This window comes from Manduca sexta, chromosome 16 (genome assembly GCF_014839805.1).
Source record: "Manduca sexta isolate Smith_Timp_Sample1 chromosome 16, JHU_Msex_v1.0, whole genome shotgun sequence".
NCBI classification, from domain to species: Eukaryota; Metazoa; Arthropoda; class Insecta; order Lepidoptera; family Sphingidae; genus Manduca; species Manduca sexta.
This window is the reverse complement of record NC_051130.1, coordinates 7,814,170-7,834,245: the sequence shown is the minus strand read 5'-3', so window position 1 is coordinate 7,834,245 and position 20,076 is coordinate 7,814,170. Positions and strand designations below refer to the sequence as shown.

Sequence of the window (20,076 nt, the reverse complement as noted above, 5' to 3'; positions counted from 1 at the left end):
AGTAATTAAATGTTTTGCAAGGTCTACTTCCTTGCTAGCGGTTAATGGGCGGTGACAGAACAATACGTGTAATAGGTATTTTACTAAACAGACAAGCGACAAGCTAATGGCCATTACAACAGTTCCATGAAAATGTATTATACATTAGTATACGTGGGTATCATTTAATTCGATACACAAATGCCAAGGAAAATATTATTTTTAGAACGTGTAAATAATAAACAAACAGAAAGGTTACACTAATGTGAATTTGGATGGATGTTGATTGATTACGTGCTTATTTTTATTAAATCAATTTGAGTAGACCTCAACCCTGTTTTTGATATAAACAAAAGTAAAGAGCCTGTTGGTATTAGTGACATATAAATTAAAAAAATATAAAATTTTTGATCGTTTTGAGTATTTTTAGGAAAAGTAAGAAAAATGTTGTGTGGCCTTAAACAGCTTTAAAACGAGTATATCTAATAAGATAACAGATTTCGTACGTATGGAGATAGGTGGGTTTAATTTTTTCTATCAGCAAGTTAATGCAAAGCAAATTGTGAGTGTTTAATGAAGATTTAAGTGTACACTCGGCCTCTTGTATTTTGCCAGACTTTGTCTGATTATTTAAATATTAGTTTAAATATTGCCAACGTTGATAGCGTCTTAAAGTAAATTCTCGAATATTCTATAATTTATTGTAGTATTTCTTTACAACCGTGTCAAAACCAATAAAAATGGTTTTAAGTAGATTTAGATTGTTATTGTTATATGTAAACTACTTATATATAAAGAAATACACTGACTGTGGTCAATGGTGAAGGTTAACAAGTGGACAACGCAGAATTGAATAAATAATTATATTTGGAAATACCTAGGAGGTCAAACACAGCAGTAAACGGTGCTAATGCTCAAATATTTAGATTAATTCAAGAGCTAAATACATATTCACATACTACATTCATATTGAGTGAAAACAATTTAGTAGCTAGAAAGCAGTGGCGAAGGATCCATATAATCCGATTCTTGTCGGCTACCTTTTTTGTAGAATTTCTGCAGAATCTAACTATCATTAGAACGATCTGCAGACCGAATTTATGGACATTAATACATGCATGTTAGACGGGTTCCCTTGGCGAAAATTTCACCATTCGCTAGAAATGTAGATATAGATCACACTGCAGGCATTAGTCTACGTTACGAATGTGTTGGTTGGTCCAGGTTAGTATGTTTCACAGGAAGCGAGAGGTTTGATGTGACGTTGAGTAAGATCCCATTTAGATGACAAGGGATGGATGCGCGTTTACAAACACGTATTTTAACTGGCGTCTAACGTTTCTTAACTGAGTGGGGTCTAAATATTCCTGAACTCCAGACACCGCTCCTTCGTTAACCCCAAATACTGTCCTTAATACGTCGTGCTCAAGATTCTTTTGATATTGTCCGAGTTTATTTCTGTTGGAAATTATTTACATCAGGGAAGTCACTCGTTTTATCGGTGAAGGAAAACATCGTGAGGAAACCCATATATTTGAGAAATCTCTACTTGAGAAGTCTCACCGGACAATGAGAGTGAAGGAATAGACAGTACACCTGTGTATCGCGCACACACTTGTGCACTATAATATATCCTGATTAATACTATAATATGGCTGATCTCCGTTGAGATTAGCCGGGGTACCTGGCTGATCTCCGTTGAGATTGGCCGCCGTGGCAGAAATTCGGCTAGAATGGATTCATTTAGATTTTTGGATTTAAAGATTGTTATAATAAAGTGAAGCGGGAAAAATATGTATAAATAATTAGAACAATCTCGATCACGTCAGCTTCCAGACAAACAAAGATACGCATCAAAATCGATCCTTTCGTTTTTGCCGATAATAGAATATATTATATATCTGCATAGTGACCACCGTTCACGAGGTGTTGAAACCTTCAGGAGCAGTGGAGTTATTTTACTTTGCCTGTAGGTATACAAAAAAGACCGACGATGCTACAGACGGACATACGGACACTGATACACATCTTTAACTTATGACAATGCTCTTTTTTTCGTCGGCTACTTAAAAGGAAGCAATCAGGCGCTGGAACAATAGCTTTATGTGCATTCCAGGGCAGTATGGGGTATTACACCGCCAACGACCTGACTCCGAGCTTCAACTGAATAATATTTAAGATGAAAAAACCTAGTGACAATTAATATATGTATCATATCAACAGCTAATAGCATACCGCCCTAGAGGGTTTAGGTTTGCATTTTGGTCATTTCTGAATAAATACGGACAAACAAGCACGTTACTGAGCTCGCTTTTATTCCGAACGTGCTTTTAAATTTCTTTCTTTTTCAACTGCATTTAGTTTATTTACCTTCTTGTTGGTTCAAGAAAATTCTAAAGAGTTTTCTAGTTCGTTCAGTGGATATCTCTACACATTATAAAACAAAGATCACTTTTCTGTGTGTCTGTATTTTATAGGTTTTTCCAAAATCTACTGAACGGATTTTTAAGAAATTTGGTATGGAGATAGTTTAAGACCCTAGGAACGTTATAGGTCTTTCTATCCCGGAAAAATATATAGCGGGACCTTTATCCCGCAAAACTCCTTCACGCGGGCAAAGCCGCGAGCAATTACTAGTATTTTTATGTTTTTCTTTTTAAAATAACTATGTAACGAAACGAGTAAATCGCTCGCCTTGTAGTGAGCGATACGACCGCCTATAAGCAGCAACGCCATCCTGGGCTTTGAATAATAATTCTCAGCATCGGATTCCACTGCGCTCGTCACCTTGAGGCAAGTTTTGGTGAAACGTGGACGGGCGGGAACAACGACGCGGCACTGGTACTCTCCTTTATATTTATCTTTATATTAATAACAATATTACAACTATTCAGATCCCGCCAGCTTAGCGACGTCCTGCCCCTTTCGCTGTTTGACGCAATCTGAGTAAATTTTTATACTGCCTAGTAATTACGCTGGGTACAATGTCCTGCCGGAAACACAACAGTGGATACTCATTACAACGAGGCGCCAGAAATAGACAATAGAAAGTGAGTTGAATTTAGTAAATGTGTATGTTTTGGAAATGTTGATGTTTTCACTGAGCTCTGTGTTGGAGTTGTTTCCAAAATTCGTGTCGGTAGATCAATTTTATTTCAACTATGCGCCTGCTATAGATATGCTTACATTGTTCGTATTACTCGCGTGTTCGACTTTATCATAGCTCATAAACTTTTCAATTTTACGGAAAGAATAATATCTGGTGTTTATTTACCTATATCCAATAGATTTGCCAAATTATCCGTCAAATTACTGTTGGCTTGCTTTGTTAGCATCAAATGTAAGCTGTTATATTTGGAATGTTTATAACCTGTCAAGGAAAATAAAATCGCCATCTTGTGGTATAATATGGAACTGTTTTCTTGTACTGACAATGTTAAGTTTAAAACAAAAAGCAAGTGTCGCTCCCAAAGCAGTTTTTTATATAGACATTATATAGGGTAAATTAAAGATAAGTCTATAATGATATAGTTTTTATAGTAGGTACCTTTCATGTTGTTTTTTTTATTATTTCAGCTTATAACAGCTTAATGATAATTTTATTACATCATACAATATTTTCAAAATAAATAAGATCAGCGAATCATGGGTGTACCTACCTATCCTCCTCAACGGTCATGCGCGCATTTATGTATAAAATAGTACGGTATGGGTAACTCCGTACCGCGTGCGACAAATAGCTTTGTATTGTTATAACAATTGCCTGTATTCTAAACAAATAGTGCTCGTATTTTTTTGAGGTCGTAAAAATAAAGGTCTATATTCTTAACGAGCAGCGATAATCTAGCTTGCCGTGGAGCGGAATGACAACACTGTTTGATGCTCTTAGGGCACGTGTTTCTGGAATTTCGAAGTAACGTGTGCATTTATCATTAGACAAAGAGGGAAATATGGAATAATATTATTATCAGAATGTTCTTTTTAAAAGTTGTAAAGATATATGAAGTCTAGTATATGTGGGATAAGAGGCCTAGCTCACCAGTAAAATAAAACTTTCCCAAAGGTAATATAATTTTTATACTATAAATTATCCCGACGTTTCGAAGACTTTGCAGCCTTCATGGACACTACTGAGGTGTTGGTGGACCGAAAAGTCAAAGTTACAATGTCTACCCAAATGTATAATTGTAAAATGTAATAGACTGATTATATTATAACCATAAGATACACCATAAGCATAAGCTCACCGTTAATGTATGAAAAGTAAATATATGTACATATATACTAAACATCAGATGAGGCGATAATTTTATGCCGGTATCTAACATTACGCAAAGGTAAAAGCATAAAATTAAGTCAGTCAGACACCCGACGTAAAAACTAAACAAGAATACCCAATTTCCAATTGTATACGAGAGCATAGTTCATATCAATACGTGAAAAATTATCTGCGTCGCGCCATCTGCGCCATTTCCAATAGTTTTTATATATGTCGCCGTACTGCGATACAACTCCGCGTAGTCTCTGTAAATAATGTATTGTCGGTAAAGTAATAGGATGGGACGGCGGCGGTTTGAGAATACTAATCGTGGTTGCGTCAAGAGATTTCTAAAAAGGCTAATAAAATCTGTTCGAGATGGTCTACGATACGATACACTACTTTCACCTTTCTAGAATACTAGTTTTTGCTCGCAGCTCCGCTCGCGTAAAAAGTTTTTCCGGGATAGAGTTTTTCTGGATAAAAGTCCCGTCATTTATTTTCCCGGGGTCTCAAACTGTCTCCATACCAAATTTAATCGAAATTAGTTAGGTACTTTTTGAATCTGTTTTATAAAATATTTTTAAGAACTTTTTAAGAAGAATAATTTCGTTTTGCATCATGTTTGTGTGATTGTAAACGTTTACGTAGGTACCGCATGAAACGCAAGCTCTCAAAATAAATTAATATTATCCGTTTTTGCAATATTTTTAATTGACGTTCTCCTCCTATCAGTCATAGCGTGAAGTTATATAGACTATAGCCTCTCTCAATAAATGGGCTATCCAACACTTAAACACTTTTTCAATTTGAACCAGTAGTTCCTGAGATTACCGCATTCAAACAAATAAATAAACTGTTCGGCTTTATATATAATAGTATTGAAGTATAAATTAAGGGCAGTATTAATAGGTGCAACTCAATTTCGCACTGAATCCGATATCAGCCCAGACGCTGTTATGTTAAAGTCAGCATCTCAGGGTTGTCGCTATTTAATAAACAGGTATCAACAACATCTCAAATGATATCTTAAGTGACAGCATATGGCGGATTCAACAGCTGACTATTGTTTATTTAAGAGCCATGACTCAGCTAAAAACCATCTTTTATGACAACTTAAGCTTGGTTTATTAAATAGTTCACTACTTTAAATGACTACTTGAGATCCTACTCAAAAGTGAATTTAATAATTAATACAGCCCTAAGAGTACATTATCTTAAAGTAATTCACTAGCGCACGGTAATCAGTAAATTCGGAATTGAACTGCAATTTTTTTAGTTATTGTTGCGCTTTATTATTCGTCAATAATAATGCAAAGATATAGGTAAGTCATTTTCAGATTTTTATTGCATTTTTATTTTTTTTTATTGGTGCCCTTGGTACCTTTACTCCCGATCGCGATATTCTTCGGTAATCGAAGCCGCGGCACAGCGGGCGTCTCAGCTCAGCTTCTAATTACGAAACACACATTTGCGTCTAATAACATTATATTAAGTTACTCGAACAGATGGACGCTTTTAATGGAAGACCCCCGGTGTTAGGCTGCAGACACGTGGGCGTGGTAAAGATCTATTCACATCTATCATTGCGAAATATCTAGATCGGTACAGTAATCCAGTCTACGACAGGATAATGGCACGTTACTTTCCACGTTATTTATCGAAGTAAATTGGCTATTGCGTTAAGATAGGTACCAATTAACATGCTTTGTAAGGATTTCTTATGATACGCGATTGTTAAACATTGAAATATATTTATTTTACGGACTTTATCGCGACTTTTTTATGTTATAATTGTGTCACGACGTTTCTAAGACTCTGCATTTTCCGTGGAAGGACTTATTTCAATATCTAACATGCTTTATACATATTTGTTTCTGACATGTATTGTGGATTTAGATAATTTGTAGAGAAACCTGGAATCATTGTGTGTTTTGTTCTCGTAGTGTAAAATAGAAACAGCGTTCATGTTATGTTTGTCACTTTAAAAAATGTAAATTATCTACAGCAAGATAATTATAAAGAATGATAGACACCAATTAACATGATTTCCTATTAATTTTATTCGCACCACGGTATTTACGTACTCAAGTTATATTATAAGACATTAGAATAAAACTATTTTTCGGTTTTCATCGCGGTTTATTTCAATCCCTAATATTTGCGTAAACATAAGAAATCATATGTATAAGGATTAATATATATTTTCTGCCTACTTCGTATTATATCATACAAAAAAGTCATGTTAACATTCTCAATAGTTATTGCATTACTGAAGTTCTGAGAGAATGTGAATACACTCTAATATTACACTGTCGTAAGATTAGTCGAGTTCCAAGAAAGGGTTTTTATAGAGAAAATATCTATTGAATTGAACATCTATTTTTAAGATAGGACGAACCAACGACATCTTAAGACTTGGTATGAATATGATTTATCATATAGGCCATTTTATTTGTAGTACTAAAGTATCAAGGTATAGGTTGTCAAATAGTCCCACGTTACTTATACTTCCACGCGAAATCTCGTTTCGAAGCCGTGATAGCTTTTTGATTATATTAAAAGACATAAAATATTCGAAGACGAGCTTGCCGTTCGCCTGATGGTAAGCGACACGACCGCGCATAAACAGTAGAAACACCATAAAATACCTTGAGTTACAAAGTATTGTTTGATATTCTACTGCGCTCGCCATTCTGAGACATGAGATGTTAAGTCTTATTATATCCAGAAATTACATTGGCTACAATGTCCTTCAAACTGGAACACAATAGTGACGGCAAACTGCAGTTTGGCGGCAGAAATAGATATTGCGGTGCTACCTACCCAGGCGGACTCTCACATATGAGAGACCTACCACCAGAAAAAAGATTATATAAAAGATTTTGTTCATGTACATAGGTATATATTTTAACTTCGATTCACATGTTTTGTTACAAGGTTCGTAGAGTATGTAAATAAAATATCGCCACAAGTCCACTGCGGAAGATAGGCCGTCCCTAAAGATTTCCAGACAGACTTGTCAAATGCGGCCTACATCCAGCATGTTGCTAAGGCCTTTATTTATTAGTTGAGGTCGAGGTCAATTTATTTTATAAAGGGAATGTTTATATTACTGGAAACTTTAAGTCTCGGTTTTTTTTGTTGTACATAATGAAATATTAATAGATACAGGTATAATATAGATGAAATATTAAAAGATATATTATTAGAATAGAGTTCAAACCAGTTTTAATAATTTCGATACACGAGCGAACTGATGCGAAAAGTCAAAGAGAATCTCTATTTTTTATTGGAGTATTGGAAATATCGAAAAGCCGCAGTCAAAACAAATATTAAACGTAGGTAAAACGATTCCTGTACCAAACGCAACAGTAGGATACTGCGAGCTATAAAGTAATTGGTCTGACAAAGAGAAGATCCACACAGACAGTTGCAGACGTGTAACTATATCAAGCCACAAGCTTATGGAGTCCGATTCGTCTGCCGATTGTTACTTCTCAGAATGACTGAACAGGGAAGGTTGATCAGTATTCTAAGGCTACCGTACTCTTAACAAATTGTATTAAACCTTCACCTAATTCCGACAGTCGTGTTTTTCCGCGCGTGTGTTTGACAGCTACTTACTTCAACTTGTAGGGAACTTGGTAAAATGGAAATAAGGAGCTGTGTTTGAAGAAATTTTCCCGGTGTGAGTTTTTATTCGTAACTGCGTCAAAGTTAGCGGTTTCCGCTCCGTTGTTGTGTACTTTGTTGAATGCTTCGGTGGCGGAGGTATAATGCGTACGCGGTACGAGAGACTAGGACGCTGAGGTCTTGGGTTCGAATCCCGAGTCGAGGCATTAATAATAGTGACTTGGTTTTTAAATCTAAAAATTACTCAGTCGTATGTGAGGTGAAGTTAGCGCTGTGATACCCCGTGCCTCGCAAAGCACGTAAAGCCGTTGGTTCTTTGGTTGATTTCACTCCGGTCATGTCGGATTGCCGTTTCACCGGGCTATGAGAGTGTAGGAACAGAGCGTGCACCCGTACGTTGCGCACACACTTGTGCATTATAATATCTCCTGCGTACTTGGCTTAACTCCGTTGAGATTGAAATTTGGCTAGGAGGCACTTAATTATGTACTTTGTATGCTACTTGACATAAAATATGTGATGCTAGCAATATTTTTTGGTTCGAAGGCGCCGCGCAGACTTAACCTTCCTCAACTGTTAGTTGATTATTTAGCTTAGGTATTTCCCGGCAACACATTGTAGGAGTCTGCGTTACGCCTAAGTTGTTTGATCTAAACGACGATCTTTCCGATTGATGACATCAATGATTATTGTTCATTACTGCAGGTCATGTTTCGAACACTACTGCATTTCGTGCCTGAATCTAGGAGCTAGCTTATCGAGTTAGATAAGACAGCTTCCCAAATTCGAGTCGTTGTTTCATCGTCGGTTTTTAGCTGTCTTCAGTTTATTGAGAAGAAACATTATCTGTATTGCAGTTTAGTTTATAGTAGCCATATTGTTACACCTCAATATAAGTTTTTAGAATGAGCTTATTAATTGATATAACATTATAAACGATTACATAAAAGTTGATATAAACATTAACATAAAATAACATAATAGAGCCATAATCGTTATTGGTTTAAAATGTAAATACATATTAGTGGCCACCTGTGCAAACATATCAAATTTTTGTTTTATTTATCATTATAGTGATATTAATTTTGCATAATGACCGGCGCCATTCGGTTTAAAATCATGTCGGCTGTCGCTGATCGTTGGCGCCGACGCGTCGCTACTGACGTTTTGCTGATATCGTATAAAAAATATTTTACGTCTAGTAATTTATTAACAAAGATTTATGGTGAAAATAATTTTAATGCCTGCATTAGGATACAGTCGCGCTAGCCATGTTTTGTTTGCAGCGTGAATTACTCGACCTAGGTGATACCAGTATACCGAAAGTTTACGAGAATCATATTATCGAAGAAATTAGTTGAAGCAGCTATCAACTATTCAACTGTTGATTAGTTTAGATGCGGTGTCATTGTTGTGCAACCATTTCACAGTATTTATAGGTGATCGAATTGCTCGTTGTCTCTATTAGGCGACCGAATTGCTCGTTTGCGGGCTACTTAGTAGAAACGGACGCAGAAGGCAATATACATACATACATAACATCACGCATTTATCCCCGAAGGGGTATGCAGAGGCGCAACTAGGGCACCCACTTTTCGCCAAATATGTTCCGTCCCATGATGTGATAGGGGGCGAGCCTATTGCCATATCGGGCACAAATTCCAGACTCCGGGCTGATACTGAGCAGAAAAACCCAGATATCATTTTGCCCGACCCGGGATTCGAACCCAGGACCTCAGAGCGCTATTGTACCGGACATGCAATACAACTACGCCACCGAGGCAGAAGGCAATAAAAGTTATGTTATATTAGAAATTATATTTGGAAGGTTTATTTCTGATATGGGAGCAAACGAACACACAATTCACCTAATGGTAAGTCATCATAGTCGCCCATAAACATGTGCAATATCAAAGGACATAGAGTTGCGTTGCTGGCCTCTTAGGTTGAAACATTCTCTTTTTTTGAAAGTCGCTATCTGTCCGGAAATGAAATAATTTTACAATTTAGTTTATATGTGTTTAAAGAGAAACGTATCAAATGTATAACCAAATCGGCAAAAGCAATTATAAATATTCGGAATTTATTTCTCATTTCGTGGGTTTTTTGGTAGTGCGACAGATATTTTTCTAAAAATATAAAAAATAAGATAGATTTTTTTAATCTGTGTGAGTTACAATATGTATTAACTGTGTTAGAATAATTAAAAGTTGTTGGAATTTTACAATATGGCATTATATACTGTACTAGCTTCCGCCCGCAGCTTCGCCCGCGTGGATTTCGGGTTTCAAAAATGGAGAAGGTGCTCAATTTGTCGGGATGTTTTTTTAATTTATGGTGGTATGCAGGTGGTCCGATTGTCCGGTCAGGGTCTGATGATGGGATCCTGGTGAAATCGAAGGAACTTTTAACCATTAAGGTTGCACACGAAATGACGGAACCTTAAAAAATGGAGTAACTTCTCCCGTTTTCCCAACATTTTCCATCACTGCTATGTTCCTATTAATTGTAGCGTGATCAAAAGTATGCTATAACCAGCTCAGGAGTATGAAAAATAATTGTACTAAGTTAAGTTAAAATCCGTCGAGTAGTTTTTGTTTCTATAACGGTTATACAGACAGACAGACAAAAATTTTACTAATTGCATTTTTGGCATCAGTATCGATCCCTAATCACCCCCAGTTATTTTGGAAATATATTTCATGTACAGAATTGACCTCTCTACAGATTTATTATAAGTATAGATATGCAAAAGTAGCTCAAAAATTGTCCATAACGAAAACATGCATTTTAAAGTAAAACAAAAGAAATAATATCGTGAAGCCAACCAAATAACTAATGATATATTAAATTTTGTGACTGTTCAATTTAGTCGGGTCCGCGATATCACTTTTGTTGAGTTTCAGAACGCGACATTACATTATTATATTCTGTGCTCCAACGCACACTGCTTTGATGTTAGGAACACACCTACATTGCTTAGACAACAGTGAACTTTATACAATAGCAATAAAGCTCAAATTGACTCTACGTATTAGTTAGAAAACGTTTGTATGGGAAATAGAAAAATGCTGTTTTGAGGATTTTCCCGGCAATTATTTGAATTTTTCTCACCTTTTAAACCTTCCCTAGACCTCCACGAATAATTCAAGACCAAGATAAGATAAATCTGTTCAGCCGTTCTCGAGTTTTAGCGAGACTAACGAACAGCAATTCATTTTTATATATATAGAAGATAATCTGACAGATAATTTATTATTGTTATATAGTTAGTTAACTCTATATGTAGGTAAAAGGTTTAGCTTGCAATATACCTCGAATAGGTTTAATAAATCGATATGCCTGCATCCGCCATCTAACGTTACCAAGTCATTTATTCCAACGTGACTATCCTTAGTCAGCATCTATCATTGTTAATGATACGACACATTGTCTCTTCGTATTACTAACCGCCATTTGCTTTAAAGTTTAAATCTGACGCTATCTGAGCTCTATTTGACCGAAATAAAAAATAAACTGTTTGTCGATAGCTCTTTTGTAGTTTTATCGGAATTCAGTCAACTATGTCGCTGTTATTTTAGCAGATTTTGCTGTTGCATTCGTATTTTTGTATTGTTTTGAATCATTACTCAACCTTTGGTCCGCCAGGGCTTGCGGCTCGTTGAACTTTCCCAAGTGGATTTAAATTTATTAAAATCACGGAAACTTTACCTAAGATCAATCGAACTGGATACTAACTTTATAAGAATGAAAACTCAGTTAACTTTCAATACTTTTTATTTAAATAAATTTCAGTATTTAATTTTAGTTACGTTTTTACACACTCACAAAATCAACCTTGTTTAATGTATTATACATATATTAGTATAGATACTAGATGACTCCCTAAACTTGCATATCACAAACCCCTTTTAATAACATGACCATGTTTACTTTTCTTTTCGTTTGAAGTCATTATCTCTTGTAAAACATATTTTACCCCAAAGCACTATTTTCCTTTATCCATTAATTTTTACATTAGCCAGGAAAGATAGTTCTTCAATTTATCGCCTTTAGAAACGTATATTAGGAAACCTATTTAAATGCAAATTCCTGCAAGAGGATTTCCTTTACTCTGAGCGTGATGTATAACTTGCAAGTTTTCAAAAGTCATACACGGAATATTGTGCGTTCCTTTAAAATTTTTAGTTTTACGGAAATTGAAAATCCAAATATTTGGCGTGGATTGCAAATGAGACTCTAGTTGTAAATTTCCGTTTACCTAATATTAAATGATTGATAATTATGTTCAAAATACGCATATCAATTAAAATATTTTATGTTCAATTTGCGAGTCATTACATTTCTTCAAGTCCTTCAAATAAACAAAGATATTGTGATTTAGATAACAAATGTCTAAGGATTAATAATTGATATTCACTAAATTGTGGAATGAATATTGTAAGTGAAGCAAATTGATGAATATTTAATAGAGACGACGCCGTCCAGTCGAACCGCAAACTGTCGAAACGGCAATTATTTTGTGAACAAGCACTTCATTTACATGTAGATTTCTCCAAGTTAACATATTTTACTATAGTTAAAATATATAATGACTAGATTTATTTCTTGCCACTTTAATAGTTAGTTTGGATACAGTATAGTTTATATTTATCTGCTAACTCGGACTATAGCATTAATGTGATGACAGAAACCGATTTTTTTATTATTATGTCCACAAGATACCTAATATTCAGATAACTATGATAATAAACATATTGAATTAAAAAAACATAATGACATTTTGTACTCAGTTCCTGCAATTTACTACTATAGGTAATGGTTATATTAGAGACTATTTCTATGCTAAATACTTACATTATAACATTGGTCGCGACGCCGCACGTGTGAAAAACATTTTTCTGGATACAAGTCCCGCTTTATATTTTTCCAGATTAAAAAGTAGCCTATAGAACTCAGGAGGAATGTGGCCTCCTATTCGTGAAAAAATTGAAAATCGGTTTAGTATTTCCTGAGATGAGCACTTTCAAACAAACAAACTCGTCAGCTTTATATATTACTTTAGATTTAACTTTACTATTACTACCTCAAGTAAAACTTTTTAATGTATTGTCATAAACATAAACTAGTATCTAAAACACGTATAATTAACTTAACGACAGTTTATTGAAGATCGGACTTGTTGCGGGAAATATACTATCAATAACAGAAAACTATAATTTAACTCTTTACTATAAAAACTTATAATTTAGAACATATTTGCACGCAGTTTAATTTTAAATATATTCCAATTAGGTACTAAATAGTGTTTAAATTTATTTATCTATATCTTCAATCAAATGAGATTTTAAAAAGTGGGACGCAATGTTATTCTAAACGGTTGTCACATTTAAAAACTTATAAAGCAATGATTGATTTACAATCATTTTATTAATTTAAATAATACTAGATTTCGGATTTTATCGCGGCTATTTAAATTTTAATTTTCCCACGATGTTTCGAAGACTGCAGCCTTCGTGGTCACGGGCTGGACTAAGGTGTTAGTTGCCCGAAAAATTAAAGTTACAATATTTACCTACATTTTACATTTAAACAAAATTTTATTTTTATTAGCCGTTGACGGTCCGATCTACGCAGAATGAGCCCACATTTTTTTGATATTCGAAATCATTACACAATGATGAATAAGAAAAAAATCCAAAACGTGAATAAATGAAAGATTTATAATAACGTTCGATGAATGAAGGTTCTTTTACGATGCCGGCACGCAATTATTGATTCTATTTTAAGATCGATACTACTACTAAAAATGTTTTCTATTGTACACACCCATAGAGTTCAGTATTGAACATGTTTCAGCTCGGTAAGTAAATAAAGCCGTTATATGATCAAAGCCAAACACTGAATGCACCTTGAGAAGTTTGGGCCAATATTGGTCAATTGGTACTTGATGATTTGTATTGTATGATATTAAAATAAAATAATTTTGCGGATTTTTTGCGATTTGAATTCTTTGCAGTTTTTATAGTCAAAAGGAGGAGAAGACTGAGGTTTTACTCGTCGAATAAGTTATTGCTAAGCTATCTACCTTCATATTTTTACACAATATTAAAAAGAAAAAACTTTTTTTTAAAAACTTAAAATCTTGCACAATTGACCAACACCTCAATTCTTCCGACATTATGACAGCTGCAAAGTCTTCAAAACGTCGGTACTAATGGATAAACAAATTTATCGCTAAAAATTCCGTAGAGTCGTTTTATTAAAATTCATAGATTCGTGTAAACATAAATGATTATAAATTGTATGATATCGGAATCTTGAAATACATGGAAGTTGTAGAAAGTAACTATTAAGACGTCGCTTGCATTTTTTTTTTATTTAACAAAAGCCATAAAACAGAACACAATCATTATTAACAATAATTAAGTACTAAATTACATTAAGACTAGTTTGCCTTCCTTAAAATTACGTCCTAATTGAAATGTTTAACAATTAAATGTTTTAATGCATATTTTACAGTTAATTATATGAGTAAATGTTATAGAATTTTCAAACTCATAAGAGATTCACCCTTTACCCAAAAGAGCCGCTTACCCGGTACTTTTACATAGTTTTAGCAAATATTCCGGTACAAATGGAAAGTTTGCATTCTGTCCATACTTTGGCAATTATGAAGGTTGCGTGCCCTCTTACGAATGGAGTGTCGTGATGAAAATTCCTGAAGTCACTTTATGTTTTCTGGCATTTTTATTAAAATATAAATGTTTTTCGAATTGTTAGACACAATATGAAGGATTTGGTAATATTTTGTTATATTCTTTGATATATTTGTTTTTATATATAGTTAACGTTATAAAAATCGATGATTTATAAGGTTTTTTTCAAAGAGCATTAATTAGTACTTGGTATGTAATTAAAGAAAAGTTGATTACGAATTCAATATTGACTCTTGTTATGAATTTTTAATATAAATAAAATTAAGTTTTTTTTTCTTTGCACACACACACGCCTTTTATCCCCGAAGGGGTAGGCAGAGGCGTCACTGGTGCACCCTTTGTATTCCGTCTCGTGATATGATAGGGGCGAGCCTTTCGCTATATCGGGCACGAATTCTAGACCCCGGGCTTAGATATACTGAGCGGAAAATCCCAATAAAACATTGCTCGACCGAGGGATCGAACTTGTGATCTCAGAAGTGCAATCGTATCAAACCCAATTCCGCAACCGAGGCAGTTTTTTGTTTGTGATTTCGTAATACAGCATTTTCCTAGACTTAAATGTTTTCTCCCACAGTATCCAACCCTAAACACATTTTTTGTTTTATATTTTATATTGGGCAGTTTCGGCAGACTGAACCCTAATCTAGGGCGACATTTGTGTGAGACAGATTTTTCACAGAGCACTGAAGTTACATTGTGTATGGAAGACTTTTATACGAGCTGATTCGTGAGCAACACATTACGAAAATATGTTTTAAAGAGCGGACTAAAAACAGAACAATTGCTACCATTACATATTACTTTACTAAAATTGCATGTGAAATGATTTGTAAAGACGTTTGAATGTTGAAATATAAGGAAACGCTAGGCAATTTTGAATAAAATTTCATATAAAATTAGACCGAGTTGTAGGTTAACGTAAAATAGTGTAAATAAAAAAAAAAGTACAGTGAGAAAATTATGATAGAAATAAAATCAATAACGTAACACGTGTGAAAACATGTCCGCTTTGATTGTAAAGATATCCACTCGAGTAGTTGTTCATTATTGTTCTACTGCACTCTATTTGCCATTATGTCCCTGGTTAGATAATTTGAAAAGCGTATAAAGTATAAAAAACATTTAACAAGGTTAGAATAAAGGCTATGTAGTCAGTTTTTGTAAATGCAATGTTTTTTACGTGTCCTTTAGTAAATCAAATTTAAAAATGATTTATATTTTCTAAAAAAGCAACGTGGAAGTAAAATATAGACTCACATATACACTTTACATACATATTAACAGAATACATTATTTAATTTCCTTATATACCTATTTTCTTGATATCTGTGAATTATAAAATTCCTCTTATTCCTCAGTTAAAGTTCCTACAGCAAATAAAAAATCGTAGAGTATTTTAGAAAGACGCAAAATAACATTCATCTAATTAATTTTTCCTTAATAAGCTAATTAAATGTAAATACTATTTGGTGATTATTTTCTGGACTTGTTAATTTTCCTTATGTATTTAATGCTATTTCAGATTTAACGACAATAATGCGTCCATTTAATGTCAGAGTAAATTCTGCGAAGAAGGTAACATATATCCAACAGAATCTATTTTTAATAGAATATAGTGTTGTGTAATGACGAAACGATCGCAATCAAAATGTTGGCCTCTCAAAATGACACATTTGCTGCAAACGGCAGCTACAATTTCCTGGACGATCCACGTCTCATATTATTATTGAAGCACAAAGCCAACTACAGTACAAATATTGGTGAAGTCCTAAGAGTATTGGAAGATATGCGCAACAGATATAACATATCCGTGGTGAAGGAATGCGAACGTTCAGAATATTGCTCCGGAGAATTCAGTGATTTGATTCTCGCTTACAATAACATTCATGGATATGTCAGTTTGTTGGTATGTATTGCGCTAGATCCGAATTTTTCTCAGTTTATGTGCTTGTCCTATTTGTCTGACATGAAGACTTGAAGTATTTTCATAATAAAAATATATATTAGTATCAATATTTCTAACTCCAATAATTATTTATGATAGAAAAATAGAATAAGTATTATCATTTTGTGTATTGTGTCAAAATAAATTTATTGACGTGATTGTAATAATCAGATAACGTAAGATTTTATCTATTAACCCAAGTTAATTAAATACGCAAAGTTTTAGGTATTATAGCATTATTGTTCCATAGGTCTGCATCTTCGGGAGTTTGGCGAATGCTTTAAACGTGGCAGTGTTGACACGAAGAGATTTGGCAGTCGCTCCTATCAACAGGCTGCTCAAGTGGCTGGCGGTCGCTGACGTATTTGTCATGATTGAGTACGTGCCTTTCGCTGTGTATCAATACCTGGTGAGTCTACTAATTCAAAATAAACAACGGTGTTGCACGGAACCGTTTGTTTTGGTGTTTCTATATCGATATCAATGAACTGAAATGGGTTAAATTGTTTGTTTTTGAAAGTTTTGGCCTTTTTTTTTCTAAAAGAGCACGTTAACCTGTCTGTCTCTGCAGTTTCCAATTGGCAACGCAAAACCTCTACGGGATTGAAAATTCGGACTGAATGACCAAATTGCCTTGTCTTTTAAGTCTCTAAACAATTGCAGTTGTAGATTTGAGTTGATTAGCATGTTTGAGTTTATTTTACAAACTAGGTTTCTCTCTGGCCGTTTGTAAAGATAGATCCACACGGATATTAATTCTTTTATAACTAACACGCGTCTATTGTGAGCTCAAGTGTATCAGCAAATTATGGTGTCGTTCTGACGATATAAATCACCGACATCTTTTATGAACTATTTTTATAGCCTCTTGGATTCGCTATCATCTGTTGCTTTGTCCACTGGTTTATGCTTGTCTATTTTCATGTAATCCACTTTTATTATAATATTCTTTGAGTTATGTATCCATGTATTTTAATTTATCAATTTATGCGTTTTGGTGGGCCTGCCTGGAATGGGCGTTGCTTTTTTTTGTTACGATTTTAAATTGTCCACTTTCTTCCTTTAAAGGTTTTGCACCCAGTCTTATATCCTACAACCTTAAAATTAAGCAGTAGGTAAACAGTGGTAATTACTGTTTGGTGTTTTAATAGATACGTAGCTATTTAGCTTGTTTAATTTATTTATTTATATGTAATACTACCTTTTGCTGCGGCTCCATCTGTGTTTAATAGTTATCCGGAATAAAAAGTAGCCCATGTCCTTCACAGAGCCGTAAAGGCATAATAAAAAAAACTCGCATTTATTGTGTTGGTGATAGGATACATTTTATATCCGCCACCGTACAAAAGGTGTTAAAACCGTTTACAGTAACCCACGTATGAGTGTCGCGTTCCGGGATCAACCCGTGTGTATCCGGTAACCAATAGGCCGACATAATTGTATCAAATGCCGGGGGTAATCATCTCTCGTCAGTCGATATTCTATTAGACCCCCCTCCACTTACCATCAGGTGGTGTCACTTTGCCGTGCTCGAATAAAAAACTATAAGTGTGGATTTAGTCATAATAATAGATTTATAAATCATCGCAATATTTACCTTTAGATTTAGTTGAGACGTTAAAATATTTTAGTGGATCTGAAACTCATCTACAATATTAAAGCCATTAAGAGTTAGGTAATTATTTATGAGCTGCCAAACAATAGAAACTTACATTGCTGCGGGCACAAAGCAGTCGGATTCCACGAGAATGCTTAAAGAGATTGATGACTTGGTTCTAAGAACTTGTGTTGGTACGTCTTTTAGCGATATTTGTAGTACTTTAGAAACATCTATTCTATGCATGGTGATCTTAGTAGTTATTGGGCATTATGAGACTTAGTATATGATATGTAATAGTGATTATTAATAGAGTGTGATGCCATTTTATATTTCGTAGTTGGCAATAGGGGACCGGCCTATGCTTGATTTTGTACATTATTCTATATGTAATAGTTAATAATACGAAAAAGAAGCACTCCTGCGAAAACTGCATAACAATTGGTTAAAAAATGAGCGAGTAATTCATATTTAAAATATTGTAACGTGCAGAAGTGGGCGCGATGTGGGGATATCGCTTCATCTCTTTTTTTCGCACGCGTTGTAATTCCCGATGACGTCACATGTGGATATTTCGTCTCTTTTCTGTTTCTTGTTAATTACCCCTTCCACCGAAATTCAAAGACTTATAACTTGTTGATTTTTTACCGGATTTTAATAATTCCTTCTGTGTTATAATTTATATTATGTAAATATTTGATAATAGTAAAAAACAAAAATGAGTCCGGTACCCTATTATATTTTGAGTAGCATTGCTGCTGTTCATAGCGGCAGTTAGCGTTTCGTACCGCTTGTCAGTTCTACAAAAAAAGAATTAAGTAAATTGTTCACCAGATTTCATTTAATTAATTGAACCTTCACATTATATCGCAGTTTTTATTTTCGAATTTAAACGTTTTTAAATTTTAATTTGTACAAATCGAAATCGAAGGTAGAATTGTAACACTAACTTTTTAGACTACTAGCAACCTACTACTTCGCGATCCGCCCCGTGATCGCGAAGTGCTCCAAAGCACTTGAAACGTTCGTAAAAATATAATATAAAACCGCGATAAAATTCGTAAAACTGGTTTAATTTTAATCTCCAACATTCGCATAAATGCAAGATATAATTGTGAAACTCGAGATTCTATTATCATAAATATCATGCAACATATACAACATAATTTTTTTTGTAGACGTAACAAAAATGCAACAGTTTTAATCAAATATATTTAAAATTAAAGTTTTACATAATAAAAACAGTAAATGCCCTCTGTAAACTACACGCGAAAAATAGGACATTTCATAAAGTGCGAAAGTTGTTACGCATTGTAGACAAAAATAGTGCTAAATCGTTCCATTAAAAACACTAAAACTTGAACATACGATATGGCAAATAGTTTACAAAAATAGAGTGCTCTTACACACACACATGGCACAATGTCTTTCAAAAAGGTCTATTGAATTCATTGACAATAACAACAGTCACAGAAATATTTTTTAATCATAGTACCTGTTTTATTGTTTTCAATGACGAGACGAGCTTGCCGTTCGCCTGATGTTAAGCGATGCAACCGCTCATAAACAGTAGAAACACCATCCAACACCTTGAATTTTAAAGGATTGTTAGGTTCACAGCGTTCGCCATCTGGAGGCATGAGGTGTTGAGTCTTATTATGTCCAGTAGTTACACTGGCTACCTTTTATCATGATGGTTAAAACCGCGCAATTTCATTAATTCAATTAATTCTACAAGCTTTGTCAAAACTGATTTAATTAACATCGTCATTTTAATCACGTGACTGTCATATTATTATAACTATGAATATTCTGTCGCAGCTGCAATAATAATCACAAATATGTTTTTCATAGATATAGAATTTCATATCATATTTAATAGTGACTGACCGTATTTGTTCAAAAAGCCATAGCTAGCAAAGCCATAGGACATAATTTG

General features: G+C 34.2%; 1 protein-coding gene across 2 annotated transcripts in view; it reads left to right on the top strand.

Annotated features, from left to right (window-relative positions):
• LOC115447764 (sex peptide receptor) overlaps positions 1 to 20,076 on the top strand; it is a 34,199-nt gene that overhangs the window by 3,411 nt on the left and 10,712 nt on the right. Inside the window, exons 1-3 of one of the 2 annotated variants that reach the window (XM_037439272.1) lie at positions 2,917 to 3,029; positions 16,118 to 16,501; positions 16,791 to 16,949. In XM_037439272.1, the coding sequence (XP_037295169.1) occupies positions 16,244 to 16,501; positions 16,791 to 16,949 (417 nt within the window). In that variant the 5' untranslated portion in view covers positions 2,917 to 3,029; positions 16,118 to 16,243. Of the gene's footprint in view, positions 1 to 2,916; positions 3,030 to 16,117; positions 16,502 to 16,790; positions 16,950 to 20,076 lie in introns of those variants that run through there. The other variant, XM_030174982.2, reaches the window with a different exon arrangement.